Source organism: Varanus komodoensis, unplaced genomic scaffold (assembly GCF_004798865.1).
Source record: "Varanus komodoensis strain SLA01 unplaced genomic scaffold, ASM479886v1 scaffold5, whole genome shotgun sequence".
Classification (NCBI taxonomy): Eukaryota; Metazoa; Chordata; class Lepidosauria; order Squamata; family Varanidae; genus Varanus; species Varanus komodoensis.
The window spans coordinates 8,511,921-8,529,176 of NW_025336087.1; the positions used below are offsets into that span (position 1 = coordinate 8,511,921).

A 17,256-nucleotide genomic window follows, 5' to 3' on the forward strand; every position below is an offset into this window, starting at 1 on the left:
CCATTAAATGAACCATGTGTCGTATATTGTAACCAAACAGGACCTGATTGCATGTTTTGCTAAAATCTTGTGGGTATCATTACATAACATTTTCAAGCATTGCATTGTTTTCTAAAAGAAGTATGTCAATGCCAGCAATTATGAGAGACATTGAGAACTCTGATTCCCAGGTTGTAAAGCCAGTTTCAAATACAGCCATTCCCCACAATGATTCTAAGAAGATTTCTATGTGGTCAGCTTATTGAGGGACATGTAGGCTTTTATCTTGCAATCCGGATGCACCCATGGCTACAAGGCTACAAAGAGAGATAAAATCTGAGGTATGTTGCTCCCTCTTCCGTCATGTTCCACCTTAAAAGAATATTAATGAATGAATATTAATAATTTAGATGATGAAGTACAAAGAAATATAAACAGATTTGCAGACAATACAAAACTAGGTGGAATAACGAACCCCCTAGAAGAAGATCCAGGGCAATCTTAATAAACTTGAATGCTGGACTGAACACAAAAGAATGAGATTCAATAGGGGCAAGTGCCAAGCCCTCCACCTAGGAAAAAGAAACTAAATGCATTGATACAAGATGGAGAATACATGGCTCAACAGAACTGAAAATGAAAAAGACCTTGGAGTTATTGTGGACAGTATGTTGAATATGAGCCAACAATGTGATACAGCTGCAAGGAGGGCAAATGCTATTCTGGGGTGTATTAACAAGTACTACTTCCAAATCCGGAGAAGTAGTAGTTCCCTTATATTCCTCACTAGTCAGACCTCATCTGGAATACTGTGTCCTGTTCTGGGCACCAAGATATAAGAAAGATGCACTAAAATTAGAAAGGGTCCAGTGGAGGGCAACAAAAATGATCCAGGGTTTGGAAATCTTGCCCTATGAGGAGAGATTGAAAGAACTGGGCATTTTCAGTCTTGGGAAGAGCGGGGACATGATAACACACTAAAAATACCTCAAAGGCTGTCACAAAAAGGAAGGTCAAGCTTTCTTCTCACTGAAACTAGAGTGTAGGACATAGAATCATCAATTCAAGTTGTGATAACCCAGCTTCTGGCTAGATATCTAGAGAGGTTGTGGGCTCTCCACACACTACAGGCATTCAAGGCAAAACTGGAATCATCTGAGTGGGATGGTGTAAACTGGTGTCCTGCAACAGCAGGGGATTGGACCTGTGGCCTTCATGGCCCCTTCCAACTCTACTATTTTATGATTCTATGATTAGTCTGTGAGACAAAAACAAAATCCAGCATCTGAGTTAACCCTGCTTTGGATGGCTTGAGTGCCAAGGGTCAGTGCAACTCCCTCATTGCCTGAGGCTGGAGGGCACATGCTTTTAGCTGCTGCATCTCCCTCCTCCATTATGTCTCTTCCTCATGACAGCAGGCAGGGGGCAATCTTATTGAAGGAAGCAGGGTAATGGTTAAAATATCTCTCCTCCAACACCATTGCTCTGATTGAATTAACAAACAGCCCTGCAACTGCCCCACAGTTCTATTTATCTTTTCTTCATTCACTTTTTTCTTTTTTAAATTAAAAAAAGCATTGGACAAGCCAATCATAGATTTTCTACATGATGTGAAGTTTCTCTCTTAGTAAATATTGTGCAACCTATTAAAGTGCTGAAGTTTTATCCTCATATTTTGATTATTTTGTCAAATACTCCAAATGTAAAGTGGCTATGCCAACAGTACTGAATTTGTCAAGTAGTATTGTATTTTAACATCAGGACAATATCAATTACCTCTGTGATAATTTAGGAGAAACTTCTACAAAGATAAGAATACACTGGGAACAATCCATTGAAAGTGAGAACTTACCTTTTCTGATGGTTTCCAGTGAGATGGCAAAAGCACATACTTTCCTATCAAAATCTGTTACACTTAAAGTGGCTAACTTTAGCAGGATCATACCCAATGTAAATGGACTGGGGTGATGCTCTTCTTCGTCGTGGCCTCTGTGCATAACACATATGGGTGCTGCGTCTGCGCAGTGCCTAGGCCGGAAGATTAGAAAGCTAATGGTTTTTGGCAGGAAAAAGCTCCCCTCCCCTCCCCCCCATAGTATAAATAGAGCAGAGTGTCCGCCATTTTATTCAGTCTTTGCGACCGCCGTTCACTGTGCCTCATGCCTGTTCATCTCTCGCTTAGTTTCTTGCCTCATGTGCGTTACGGTTCTTATACCTTGTTATAGTTACCTTGTTATACTCCCAGTTTTTCTCTTACCCGTGTTGTAGTTTTCTTCTTCTCTTTCTTCTTTCTAAAAAAAAAACCAAAAATATTATTCTTTACCTTCTGCGCGATCATCTCCTTTTTTTTCCTTTTTGCGATGGCGCAGCGGGCAACATTTCACAAATGTAGCGAGTGCAGGTCCAAAATGTCTCCCACCGACCCACACGATCTATGCCTCCTCTGCCTTGGCGAGGGGCATAGGACCGATAAATGCAGGCATTGCTTGGCCTTTACCAAACAGGCCAGGAAGAATAGGGAGAATTGTCTCCGCAAGTTAGTTTGGGACCAGGCCTTGCTACAATCAGACCAATTGGTCTCAAGGCCTACCTCTTCCTTGACTGTGCCTTCTCAGCGCTCCGCCTCTACCGCGGCCGCGCTATCCAAGCGCCCTGCTTCAACATCGGCCGCACCTCCACAGCATCCTTCGGACGAAGGTGCTGCCTCAATGGAAGCGCAACAGCTACCTTCTCCCCCAACTAAGCAAAAGGAGAAGCGTAAGCATTTGGAATCTGATAAATCCTCTGGCACAAAAAACCGAGGAAAGATAAAACGGCCAAGGCGGCCCATAAGGGCAAGAAGCTCGATCACCCCAAACATCAGGGCTCGGGTTCGTCGGGGTTCTCGGTACCAACTGCCGCCACAGTACTGACTCCCTCAGGACTGGCCTTGCAATCAGTGATGCAGGTGACTCCGCCAGGATCCCCCAGGCAAATTGTCCGGCCTGAGAGCACGTCTCCTCCACAACTGGAGCCGCCGCTTAGGGAATCAATCTCAGATTGAGAGATCAGAGACTCCCCACTGAGGGAATGCTCTCCAACCCCGATGCCTACCGCTGGGCCACCTGCGGGACCTGTATCGCCACCTAGGTGCAGAAGCCGTTCAGCTGACCGCCAGTTGGATGACTGGCCTGTGCCTGGTTATGGTGGCTTCCCTGGCTGGAGTGGATACCAACCCTACACTTATTATCCAGGGGACCGTCACTCAGCATCAATCCCGAGGGAGGTGCCGTCCACTTCTGGGCGTGCAGAGAGGAGACCTCCACCATCTCCGGAGACCACCTCTTCCAGCGAACAATACCGCTACCACCAGGACTTGAACAAGTCGGAAGTAGACTCCACATCCCCTGATGTGGCCATCACTTCCCAGGACCCTGGATCCCCGGACAAGCCCCATGTCACCTTCTTGGAGCTCATCTCCCGCTTGTTTCAGTCACTGGAGATCATCGCCCCGGTCCCAGCACCGATAGATTTTATGACATCGTCCGGGGAGAACAATCCACAGCCATAGCATTGCCTCTCATCACTACACTCCGCCAGGCAATGGTCCAGCCCTGGGACCAACCGGCTCAACCACAAGCGACGTCTCGCCGGTACAAGTCTATGTACTGGGTTAGAGAGGAAGGCATACCGTTTCTGCTACGTCACCCCAAGCTGAATTCGGTGGTGGTTGAGTCGTCCTAGGGCAGGGAGGCTCGCGGTCATACAACACCCTGCGATAAGGAAGGGAGGAAGATAGACATGCTTGCCCATTGGGGCTATGCGGTCTCGGGACTCGGCCTACGCATCTCAAATTATGAACTACACTGGCACGTTACCAGTACTTCATAATGCAGAAGCTGGATAACGTTGCCTCCTTCCTTCTGGACCACCAAGCTGACCTAGCCAGGGTCTTCATAAAAGAAGCAATGCAAGTGGCCATACAGCAGTTGTCCACTGCAAGACACCATGTGGACACTGACTCTCGGGCCATGGTCAGTGGTAATTCCCTTCGACAGCATGCGTGACTGAGGAATTGTAACTTCCCTGAAGAAATGAAGAGGAGGATAGAAGAAATTCCGTTCGATGGTACCGGGCTTTTTCCTGCGAAGACCGATCATAAGCTCAAGGCGATTCATGAATCACGCATGACAGCGCGTCGCATGGAGCTTCTGCAACACAAACGTAAGTGGCCATGGTCCAGACCTTATGGACGTCAACAATACCAACCCTGCCAGCAATATCAACAAAGGCAGCAGCGCAGAAGGCAACAGCCTCAACAACGCTTCTCTCAGGGCCGTCGACGCTTCAATACTGAAAAGCGTCCTCGTTGACGATCCCGGCGGGCCACTCCATCTCTCCACCTCCCACCTTCTCTTCTCCCTTTTGCGGGCTGGCTTCAAAGCCGACTCCCCATTTGGGAGCCCATTACATCTGATAGGTGGGTGTTGTCCATCATTCAGCTCGAATACGGAATAGAATTCAACATCGTTCCACTGTCAAGCCCTATCTGATTTATGCCGCCCTCTTCAGTACTATGCAATGAGGTCTACCAGCTACTTCGTAAAGGAGCAATTCGACAACTCTCTCGCTCTGATGGGCTACACGGATTCTATTCTCGATATTTTACAGTCCCTAAACGGGACAGTGGTCTTCGTCCCATCCTGGATCTAAGAGATGTCAATAAGTACATCAAACCAAAAAAGTTCCGTATGACCACCTTACAAAATATCCTTCCGTTGCTGAGTAGAGGGGATTGGTTCACCTCACTGGACTTGAAGGATGCTTATTTTCATATCTCCATTCATCCTTCTCATAGACGTTTCCTGTGTTTTACTGTAGGACCCAATATATTCGAATTCAATGTTCTGCCATTCGGTCTCACCACGGCCCCAAGGGTTTTCACAAAATGTATGGCTCTGGTGTGTGCACACCTGCGACTTCAGGGTATACAAGTCTACCCATACTTAGATGATTGGCTGATTGTGTCCCAGACTAGAGACAGCCTCCTTTCGGCTGTACATAAGATTTGTACTTTACTTGACGACTTTGGACTCTGCATTAACCATTAGAAATCGTTATTTATCCCTATGCAGGTCATTGATTTCATCGGAGCACATATCAACTCCATCCTACAGAGGGCATTTCTTCCTCCATCCCGTCGAGCCACTCTTTGTGCTCATATTCATCAAATTTGACAACACACGACAGTACAGGCTGTCACTGTACAGAGGCTTCTGGGACATCTGGCTGCCTCAGTTGCCATCTTACCACACACCAGATTCAGACTTGGGCCTCTGCAATTGTTTCTCAACAAGTTGTTTCACCCACAGTGGGACCCGCAAAGCAAGTTTATTTGGATTCCGCTTTTGATCCTTCATACCTTGACATGGTGGACTACTGTAGACAATTTATCTATTGGTGTTCCGTTCCGAGTGCCTCAGCCGACAGTGACATTGTACACCGATGCATCCCTCATCGGATGGGATGCGGCATGTGCAGGACTTCGGGTCCAAGGGACTTGGAACCGACAAGAAACGAGGAAACACATAAACTTCCTCGAGGTTCTGGTGATTTTCAACGCTCTCAAATCCTTTGAGACCGTTCTACACCACCAAGTTGTCCAGATTGCGTCCGACAACATTGCTGCTGTCTTTTACATCAACAAGCAGGGTGGGACAAAGTCACCCATCTTGGCTCGATTGTCGATGCAAATTTGGGATTGGTGTATCCCAAGGGACATAATGCTACTGGCGGTCCACCTTGCAGGGACCGACAACGTGGAAGCAGATGCACTGAGCAGACAGATGTCAACAACCCACGAGTGGGAGTTGGATTGACTGATTTGCAACAAACTATTCCATCTGTGGGAATACCCAGACATAGACTTGTTCGCTACCCGAGAGAACAGGGTATGTGAACTGTTTTGTTCCAGAGCTGCCATTTCACATCACCGTGGCAGCATACAGGGCTCATCGGTTTTTGCTCAACCTCTGATTCGCTGTTTTCTAAAAGGACTACAGAACCTTCACCCGTCAGTCCATCCTGTCATGCCAACTTGGAGTCTTTCTGTTGTACTCCAAGTGCTTACAAAGCCCCCATTTGAACCTTTGGCGACTGTGGATCTATGCTTAGTATCGTGGAAGACTGCTTTTCTTGTTGCGGTCACTTCAGCCAGAAGGGCTAGTGAGCTTTGTGCTCTTCGCATAGATCCACCGTTTTTGAATTTTCATAAGGAAAAGGTCATCCTTCGCATGGATTCAACGTTTCTTCCTAAAGTGGCTACATTGTTTCATTTGAATCAGGACATTGTCTTGCCCACATTCTTTCCATCCCCATCGACTCCGATTGAATGCTCTCTCCACACTCTCGATGTTTGACGCTGCCTAGCTTTCTACAGGTCTCGCACAGAATCCTTCAGGAATTCTAACAGACCCTTCGTTAAATACGCTGATCATGACAAGGTCTCTCCAGTCACATCTCAAAGACTGTCTAAATGGATTGTCCAGACCATAGTTCTGGCATATCAACTAGCAAAGATGGACTTAACTATGCTTCCAAGAGGCCATTCTACGTGAGCAGTAGCGACTTCGTCGGCTTTTGCGGCAAGTGTTCCGATCCAGGATATTTGCAGAGCCGCAACCTGGGCTGCTCCATGTACTTTTGCCAAGCATTATCAGCTTGATGTACGTGCAAAACAGGATTGTTCTTTTGGTAGAGCAGTTCTCTCCGCCATTCTTCATTGACGACACCTCCCTCCTCCGAGTATGGTAAGCTTGCTAATCACCCATATGTGTGATGCACAGAGGCCACGACGAAGAAAAGCAGGTTGCTTACCTGTAACTGATGTTCTTCGAATGGACATCTGTGCATTCACACAACCTACCCACCGGCCCCACATGGTGTCGGTCAGTGGACTTGCTTTTTCGTCGGTTCCGCACTGATCTTACGGTACCGATGATGCTTATTGTAATACCATCTTTAACTGCAAGGGGGCAAACGTCGGTCTTCAAGACTGAATAAAATGGCGGACGCTCCGCTCTATTTATACTATGCGGGGGGAGAGGAGCGGAGCTTTTTCCCACTGAAAACCATTAGCTTTCTAATCTTCTGGCCTAGGCACTGCGCAGGCACAGCACCCATATGTGTGAATGCACAGATGGCCACTCAAAGAACATCAGTTACAGGTAAGCAACCTGCTTTTTTCAGTATGTTTTAGACTAAAGAACTTGCTAAGGATATAACTTCATGACACATTTTATTACTAGTTAACTAGCTATATTTAATTTCTCCCCTGAAACAATCTTGGGAGAGAAGTATGACTTCCAGGATATTCTGGGGTTAAGGAGTGCTTGTTTTCAAGTCTTCCTGGATAGATCTTGAATGGGTTTTTTTCAGACTCACTCAAACAAAACGCACAGTATTGTCATGTACATGTTTACATAGAATTAAATCCCATTGAGTTCAGTAGGGTGTATTCACAAGTAAACGTGCAAGGATTATAGCCTTAGTTTCCTATTCAGCAATTCTTATCTAGACAATTCAGTGACTTTGTTTTTATATGCCAACAAATTATTCCTTTGTTCCTTTGTCAGTTTAGTAAGATATGCTACAAATGTCCTGTAAGGATAACATAGGCTGAAAGAAGGCCCTGCTGAAAGAAATAAGAGTTAATTCCATTTCAAATGAAAAAAATAAAATAAAGATCTTTTGCTGAAGTATCATTGTGTCATCTTGGTTCTTGTTTATTATATGATGCTGAATTACTGTTATGAAAGGTTGGAGAAAATAGCTACAGTCGGACAAAATCCAAGAATGTGCTGTGCAAGTTTCATCCCACAGCTCTTGACAATGCCCTTTAATGCGCCTTTTATTCCAGACTTGGCTGCTTTCTCTCGAGTGATGAACTTTAACTGTGTAGTGGTGAACTGTGAATGGGCTACTTATGGAAAGTGCCAGACTGATAATCCTGGAATATGAAGTCATTCATTTATCCAAAATAATACAAAAATATAGAGTAGGCAGCTATACTGAAATTGCAGGACACTATCCAACGGAATAGCTTGGGACTGACAGAATAGCTTCCCTGCTATGATGGTGAACCTGTAGGATAGGGAACCTCAGGCCCATGAACCAAATATGGCCCACTGGGGAGCTCACCATGTGACTTATCAGCATCCACCAGGTGCTGCCCCCTCACACAGATGAAATGCTACTTAGAGTGGAATTTGGACATCAGGGTGAAAAGAGTTTCATACCCCTGGGCCTATATAATTCTTCACTTCAATATGAAAACATGGTTTGCCCTACCAGAGAGTACTGTAGCTCTGCAGAAAGAACTGGGTTGCTTCTTTTTCTATGGTAATTTATCAGGATTTAAAAAATAATAATTTAATACTCAGTTCTTTGATTCACCAGAATTCCAAGAATGGTTTGCAGATTTACATACACACACACACATACGCACACTCAAAAGTCATGTAAACAACATGAGTAAAACAAACAATAAAACACTGCCTGGTGTCTGAATGAAAGTAAAGCAGTGCAATTCACGCCCCACCCCTGAAACAGCCCTTCATTTGGCACCCACCTGCCTCTTAGCATGCAATGACATCTTTAATAGGCTGAGCACTTGGGCAGGGACATATAAAGACACATGGTACTCTAAGTATGGAAATGAACATGATACCAGTTAGGGATATTGAGACTCCAGAATTTAAAGCGGTCTTGTTGGACTTGGCCATTGTTCCCTGAAAGTAGATCTACTAGCTGAACCTTGAGATCTGAGACTTAATGAATGTGGCTTGTGGCACTCAAGAGGGAACTTACATCTTGAATAGGAAGAGGGTATCATTAATTGGTTTATGCTAGGCACAAGTGAAGGCTATTAGAAAGGCTATTAGGAAGTCTTGACACTCCTTTTTGGAAATTGACTTTGTGGTTTGGAATACAGGAAGTAATTTTGAGAAGGCCTCAAGGAGTTTTGGAGACGATATAAAATAACATCTCTTTACTCTTGTCATGAGTTTCTGGGAGTTTTCCGCTTCCCCTTTTGGTGGAATTTGTATTTTTGTCTGTTTATGTTTCCTGTGTTTAATATTTTACTTTAGGCAGCAGATGGAAAATATAAATTTGAGTTCAAAGTGTTTAAACCTGGGTGGTTGGGGGTGGGGTGCTTGGGCTATTTATAATTGTGTGCACTGTTATTGAGACATTAGAATTATAATGGGCCTTAGAGAGTGTTTTCAGAATAATTCTAATAATAATTACCCTCATAGTAAGTGATGTAAAATTGATATTTTTAAGACCCAAGCAGCCCATATTAGATGTTAATGAATTTGCAATTCCTACTTTGAATATATTCAAAGTTTTAGTAACTGCAAGTTTAGAATTTCAGCAATCATGTACAGGAAATATTACTAGTAATAGATAGAATGTTAAATAATGTTAAATATATAGAATGTTAATAAGTATGCCATATTCCTTACTGACAGTGCAGTTCTGGCAGGGCAATGCTATTTGGTGGCCCAAAGATTTAAAAATATCTATGAATAGCTAAAACTTATTTTGGTCAATATAAATAGTTTAGTAATTGTTTTAGGATAGGGAAATTTTGTTTCCCCTTCTTAAGACCATTACTGAAAAAATGGGATAATATTTAACTATCAAATAAGGATTAAGTTAATCTCCATAAAGAATCAAAACTTCTTATTAGAATGGCCAGTTAGGATCTTGGCTTTCACTTTTATTATATTTAATTATTGTTTACTGTTATGTGATAGAGTTGTTAGTGGTGTTTTTGTTAGCTGCCTATAAATTTTTGAAATAAGTATAATATTAAATGTTAAAACAAGTGGAAAAATTTTGTTATACAGACTGGCAGGAAGGAATTGCCGCACTCTATGCTTTGTCTCAGGTTTATTGATTCCGAACTGATTCTCTTTCTTCTGAGTGGCTTTACTTTTTAAGTCAATTAGATTTATCTAAACATTGTTCTCTACAGTGAGGAGCTACGGAAGGAAGTGCGCCAGTTGAAACGTGAACTGCTGGCAGCCAAGCAGAAGAAAAAAGAAAATGCCTCCAGAGCAACGGATAACAAAACCAAAGGTACGAGATGAAGTAAAGTCGCATGTGCTGGTACTGATACTGCATTGTGATGGCATAACAGAGTGCCAGATATCCTCAGATTTCTTGTTCAACCTTTGTTCAAAAAAAGCGGACTGTGATGCTGATTTCCCTAGCCATCCAACTGAGTATAATTAGGGTGTCTTGCCTGATATATTTCTCACAGGAACATTCCTTAAGTGTCTGTCCTTCCCTCAAATTCTTCTTTCTCAAATAGAAGTTAATGATAGCCAGTACAGCTTAACCTCTTCATGTTTTGTTCTGCCCCAGGTTTCATTACTCTTTTTATTATCTCTTATAAAAAAATTAAGAATACACAAAATAGCTTTATGATGTGTGTGTGTGGGGGCGTGATGTCTGATGAGGAGGCGTCTCCTTACTTGCTTGTTCCCTGCAGTCCTCATGCATGTGTTCTAGATCTGTTCTAGAGCAGCTCCCAAAGTCTGGAGCAGATTGAGGGTGCACATTGGGGGCTACAGTGATGATGATAAACTGTTCTGACAGCATTTCTGTTCTGCTCATAGATGGTGAGGATTAGATAAAACCCAAGGTTGTAAAGAGAAAGAGGCTACCTTTCAACAAAATTTATCAGTCTTAATTGCTTAAATACCTTTTGGAAAAGTAAACCAGCTAAGTTATTAAATGTCCCCAGCTGTGTTGTGTTGTGTTGTGTTGTGTTGTGTTGTGCTGTGCTCTGTTAGCTAGCAAGCCGATATACAGAATCAAGCTTCCATTAGTAAGGTCATTCTCAGGGCTGGATCAACTCTCTCACCATCACTGAGAGCCAGTGTGGTGTGGTGGCTAGACTGTTGGACTGGGGACCTGGGAGATCCAGGTTCTAGTCCTCCTTCAGACATGAACCTCACTGGGTGACCTTGAGCCAGTCACTCATTCTCTTCCCAACCTAATGCACAAGGTTATTGTGTGGATAAAATGGAGTGGAGGGGATCTGTATAAGCTGCCTTGGGTTCCTTGCAGCAGGGAAAAAGGCAGGCTATATGTTTATTTGTTTGGGTATTTTTACCCTGTCCAAGACCCAGTGGGTCTCTGGACGGCTTACAATTCAAACAATGCAATGTAGCAATAGTCTTCCTACAGTTAAACTAGTAATGCCTCTATACAATCAGGAGTAATATGGTGACCTGAAATCATAAAAGTTTTTCCAAGATTTATTTCCAGAATATCCAGTTAATTGAGCATAGCCAAACAAAAGATCATGCTACCAGCGTGAGGTCATACACATTTCTAAGAAATATTGTGAATCTTAAGCTAAATATTGGTTAATTTTTGAGGAGAAAGGTACAGTGATAGATAATTTTACTGTCTTAAACTGGCACAGATCAACCTCACTTGAATACTGATAAAGGTATACATCCATTCTGTATTTATTGAATTATGTTTTGGGTCTTTATTCCGTCTCTTTTTAATGAACATGCTAGCTAGAGCTTTGTGTTAAGGCATATAGCAGTTTCCATTAGGGCCATCCCACCTCTGTTAGTTCTGTTGCACTTGTGGAAACTAGCACTTGCTCAGCACTTGCTGAAACTAACCCTGGAAACTAGAGGAGACATTCATTGCCTGATTAGAGCAGGTCAACAGACCTCCATTTTGCAAGCTATGCTGACATGTACTCTTCTAAAAAGAAGCATTTCTGTTTGTTTCAGTTTATTTTTAATAGCACCAAAGCCTAGTTGCACAAGCACTGGATCCAACAAGCTGATAATCACAAGCAATAGGTTTTGTTTATATCGCTTAGGTTTTATATCGCTTAGGTTTTATGTCCTAGGTAACATTTCTTGCTTATATTATATTGTAAAAGAAACAGTACCTGGGAAATGGCAAGAATCTTCTTTCTAACAGCATGATTTTCTAAGACAAAAGCTTTAATATAATCTTCCTGTACATGCTGGCACTGGTACTAAAGCTAATTTAAGTCAAGGATGTGCAAACATGAGATTTGATAGCTCTACTTCTGTTTGTTTGTTTGTCAGTTGGTTGGTCGGTTTTACTAAGGTCACAAGATCCATCAACCAGAGTAGGCTTTTGTATGCTTATTCAAACCAATAATTCGTTGTTAGGACCAGAGTTGATTACACAGTGCCTTCATATATAAATTTATTCCAAGTTCCTTCCCCTGCTTGTTACCAAAACTTTCTTAATGTTGGCATATTAACTTAAGAAGGGGAAAGCCTCTTTTGTTTTGCTTTTGTTAAACCACTGGAAGCCCAAATTCTTGCTGTTCTTCTGCAGATCACCCCAAGGAGTCTGATCAATTTTCTGTCCACCCTGGTTTAAACCATCATTTCTCATTATAACTCAACCAAGAGACTGGTTTAATCTTGTCTTACCAACCAGGATATGAAACTGAGATCATTAGGAAAAGCAGTATGGCTGCTCAAGAAGTTGTAAACTTTAATGACAGCACCTTCATTCATTTACTTCCTATTAACATTGTGCTAACTCCTATGTTTCATTCATTCCAATGTCTTCTGTTTTAATAGCAGCGAAACACACCTAAACATAGTTGTCAAACATTTTAAATGTTATTTTTGTAAGAAAAGAACTATCCTTGCTTCCAAAACCACTCAAATTTTAAAATATGCATTAAAATCTGTCTGGCTTTATCATGCAGACATCTTAACCTAATTTAAATAGTGAGGGGACTATTGCTAATGCTATAAATCATCTGTAATTAAGATGGTTTATTTATGTGAATGACACTCATCTAGGGAGCCTTATGGCACATATAAAGACTAACTAATGTATTATGTCACAATTTTTGAGGTCCAAAGGCATCTTTTCCAGCTGCATTGATTTAAAAAAGGAAAAATAACAAAAGGAGATTCTTTCCACTGCAAAGTTAACCTTTTTTCTAATGTGTGAACAATGGTCACTAAGACCTAAAGACAGGAGATCTTACACTATAGAAAGCCATAGAAGGAAACTTCTTGAAAATATAGGTAATATGTACAGTGGTGATGCAGAGAAATGGATAGAACAAGCATATTCAAGATGTGAACTCCATTAACATAAGAGATTGGGGAATCCCCAGTGGCCATCAAGGAAAGAAACATGAATGGACTGCTGGGGCCACACTAACCTGAAGACAGGAAAGACAATAAAGGAATAACTGCCAGATTCAGTGGTTCCAGAATTTGTGGAGAGCAATGCCTCAGATATTTTGGTGACCCAAATGAATATTAAGGCCAGTTTCATGTACGCAGCTCTGTAGGGGTGCAGTCCTAGGCATATTCAGACAGAAAACAGTTCTACAGCTCCTAGCATTCTGAGCCAGCAGTGCAGCCCAACATTTCTTAACTTACTCGTTTCTACCATTCTTTACCATAACTTAGACTGAGCCTTTCTTTCTGCCAGCCTGGTTTGTCCTGTGCTGGAAAAGTGTGTGCGTGTGTGTGTGTGTGTGTGCGCGCGCGCGGTTTTAAACTATCATGTCTAATTTTATTTCAGAATTGCTCTTTGCATTTAAATGTTTGATTCAAAGTGCCAACCAGTAAAGACAAACTCTATAAAGGTATTTGGGCAAGTGGTCTAATCTGGTAAGGTGTCAGTTCCTTTCTGGTGCATTATCAGAACAATGCCTCAGTTGTGCAGTGGCAAAATTTAGGCTAGAAAAAGCAACATGAGCTGTGAAATGAAAGAGGATTAAAAACATTAGTTATTTGAGATACACCTGAGGCAACTTGGAGGTCACATTCAGTCATTTGGAAATATTCAAGGGCCATCTTAAGAGTGCCATGATAGGAAGGCAAGATGGGAAAAGTTACCCATATTTATGTACCCAGTGCAACATTTTTAACTGACTGTTTTCTTATTAAATGGAAATGAAATCTTAATTTTAAGGCTCACAAAATTATATAGTAAATGTGCTCCATAATGGGCATTATATCACCAGAATGTGTGAGAACATGCTGTAGCAAAAGGACATGCTTTCGCTGATTTTAGCAAGAGTTCCCTTCTCTGTCCATCTTGTTCTCTGCTGGAGATGTTAAACTATTCTTTTATGCAGAAGACTGAGATCACTCCTAGCAGGTTCTAGAACATGGTTCTATGATGTGAAACTGAGTGTTTACAGCCATCTATAAACATAAATCATATCTATATGCCCTTTAAAGTATAAGCACATAATTATAAAGAAATCTAGCAACCCAGTTCGCACAGTCATACAGGTTATCATGGCTTGTTTAAGCTAGGATTCACTTCTGTACTTTCCAAGCAACTTTTCTATATCTATAGGATCATAGAATAGTAGGTTTGGGCTGTACCAGGAAGGCTTTGCGGTACAGCCCCTTGCTTAATGCAGGACTCTGTGTTAAAACAATCCTAACATATGTTCATCCAGCTGCATCTTGAATACATCCAATGTGGGAGAGCCCACAAAAGTTACTGTCATATTGCTCTAACAACCTAGAAGTTTCTCTTGATATGCAGCCAGAATCAGATTCCTGTAACATGAACCCATTATTCCATGTCCTGTATTCTAGGATGGTTAGGAAGCAGTCCTGGTTCTCTTCTGTTTGATAATCTTTCAAGTTCTTGAAAAGTGCTATCACATGTTCCCTCAGCTTTCTCTTCTCAGTGCCCAGTTCTTTCAGTCTCTTTTCACAGGGTTTTGTTTCCACTTCCCTGATCATCTTTGTTGCCCTCCTTTGAACCTTTCCCAGTTTGTCTGCATCTTTCTTAAACTGTGGTGCCAAGAACTGGGTGCAGAACTAGATGAGGCCTAACTGGTGATGAGTAGAGAACTAGTATTTCATGTGATTTGGAAGTGACACTTACATTAATACAGCCTAAAATGGTATTAACCTTTGTCACATTAACTCATATTCACCTTTAGATCTACAACAATCTCATGATTCTTATTGCATGTATTATTGAGCCAAGTATCTCCCATCTTGTAAGTATGCCTTTGGTTTCTTTTTCCTAGGTGCAGAACTTGGCATTTGTCACTGTCAAATTGTATTCTGTTGTTTTCAGCCCGGCAGTTCAACCTATCAAAATCAATTTGAATTTTATTTCTGTCATCCAGGGTATTACCCTAGTTCACCCAATTGTATGTCATCTGCAAATCTGATAAGCATTCCCTGCACCTTTTCGTCCAAATCTTAAATAAAGATCTGGAAGAGCACTGGCCTTAGGACTAAACTCTGTGGTACACCACTCTTTACTTCTCCCCAGTCGAAGAAGGTGCCATTAATAAGCACTCTTTAAGTATGATTGTGTAACCAGCTGTGCATCTACTTGACCATTGTTCCACCTTTCTCACTTTTAGCTAGTTTGCTAATTAGCATAACATGGGGCATTTTGTCAAAAGCTTTGCTGAAGATATATTACATCCACATCTGCCTCGCTTGTTGTGTTGGGCATGGTTGAGAAACCATTTATCAATGTAAAACAGCCCATGAGCTGTTGGTGGTTTCTTAAACCACCCTGACAATTTACTCCCACAGAGTTCACATAGCAAGACAAACCAAAGCTGCAGCTTGGATGCACATACTGACTGCACATAGGCATCACTGAACAATGGGGTTTAATGAACCCATCATACCTTAGCATGACATGCAACCTGCTCTGATATGGTATACCAGTTAGTATCCTTTTAGGATCATGGTGCTCTGTTGAATTGTCGCTCAGCTACGAAAACCATTGGGTGACAGTAGGCTTTTCTTACCCTCATTTTGCTTCACCAGAAGATGGTTGTGAGGACGAAATGAGGAGACGGGAGAACCGTTTAGCCACCCTGAGCTCTTTCAAGGAATGAAATAAAGAATGAGAATGTGGAGTAGTTTGTAGCCAGGTGAGGGGCTAGCAAGAGATCTCACTCATAAGAACATACAAGGTATATATCAGAACAGCAGTTCATCCTCAGAGTAGATTTCTAATACCAGTGAAGGTAATGGTTGCTTTCTTAAAAGACAGGCATCCCGAGCCAGAGCCACTTGTAAGCCACATACTTGCTTGAATCGTCTAACGCCATCTAATCAACGGGGACCTTGATGTGCTGTTTCAGTTTCTCATGGTGTCCTGTTGCGGCACTGTCCTGTGGTCTGATGTATACCAAATACTCATTTGGTATTTGGAGATTCTGTTAGATCAGCTTGGTTGTCTTCATTTTAATATCAGCCCTGTAGTTTTCTGACTGTATATTCTTCCGTGCCTTCTATGGGTTGGCCCATTTCTTTTGAGTTCTGTGTCAGCCTCTTGAGATTAAAAACTCTGGTGTTTACTTTAAAATCACCTAAGGTGGTGGTTTTTCCAGTAACCATTTTGCACATTACATTAAATCTCTTCCTTCTTTTAAAAAAAAAATACCCTGAGGCCCTTTAATAAATTCACATTCTCCTTGTAAAACAGGGCTGGCATTGTCTCAGGACTTGTCAACACTGTCCCATCAGATTACGGCATCAGTATGTGAGGAAACAAAATGCTCAGGGGCAGATCAGAATCGTTCCCTGTTCAGTTGCCAACATACAAGCTTGTGCCACTATTTTGTTGTCATATTTAATCCACCTTAATCTGAGCAACAATGGTCTTCTCTTCCATTGTGTGTGCTAACACAGAGAGCTGTTTCCCTCTTGATCTACAAGTATAAGGAAAGGCAGTATAAATATTGGTCTTTTCTAAAAACTCAGCAAGCACTGAACTTATTGGAGGAAGCCTTCCTTAAAAAGCTCACTCCATCTGAGTTTAGGAAGGCAGCTACAGGAAAAAGGGGCCACCCTTTGCAGTGTCATCCTCTTTGTCAAACTCCTTGCCTAAGAAGAACCACCAGGTCTGCTTGCTCACCATCTCTTCTAAGTTGTTGAGGCCATTCTGTTTGTTGTTTGTTTGTTTATTATTTAAAAATTTCTATCCCATCCAAGAGTCTCAGGACAGTAATACAATAAGCAGTACATACAGGATATACTGCCTTGTCATGGCGAAGGGGCTTGCGTAGCTCAATGCAGCTATGAGCTATGCCGTGCAGGGCCACCCAAGACGGACAGGTCATAGCAGAGAGCTCTGACAAAACGTGATCCACTGGAGAAGGAAATGGCAACCCACTCCAGTATCTTTGCCATGAAAACCCCATGGACAGTACCAAAAGGCAAAAAGATATGATGCCAGAAGATGAGC

The 17,256-nt window shown here is 42.2% G+C and overlaps 1 protein-coding gene across 2 annotated transcripts in view; it reads left to right on the plus strand.

Annotated features, from left to right (window-relative positions):
* CWC27 (CWC27 spliceosome associated cyclophilin) overlaps positions 1-17,256 on the plus strand; it is a 146,308-nt gene that overhangs the window by 79,568 nt on the left and 49,484 nt on the right. For both annotated transcript variants that reach the window (XM_044446235.1, XM_044446234.1), the window contains exon 11: positions 10,001-10,104. In XM_044446235.1, coding sequence (XP_044302170.1) covers positions 10,001-10,104 — 104 coding nt within the window. The remainder of the gene's footprint in view (positions 1-10,000; positions 10,105-17,256) is intronic.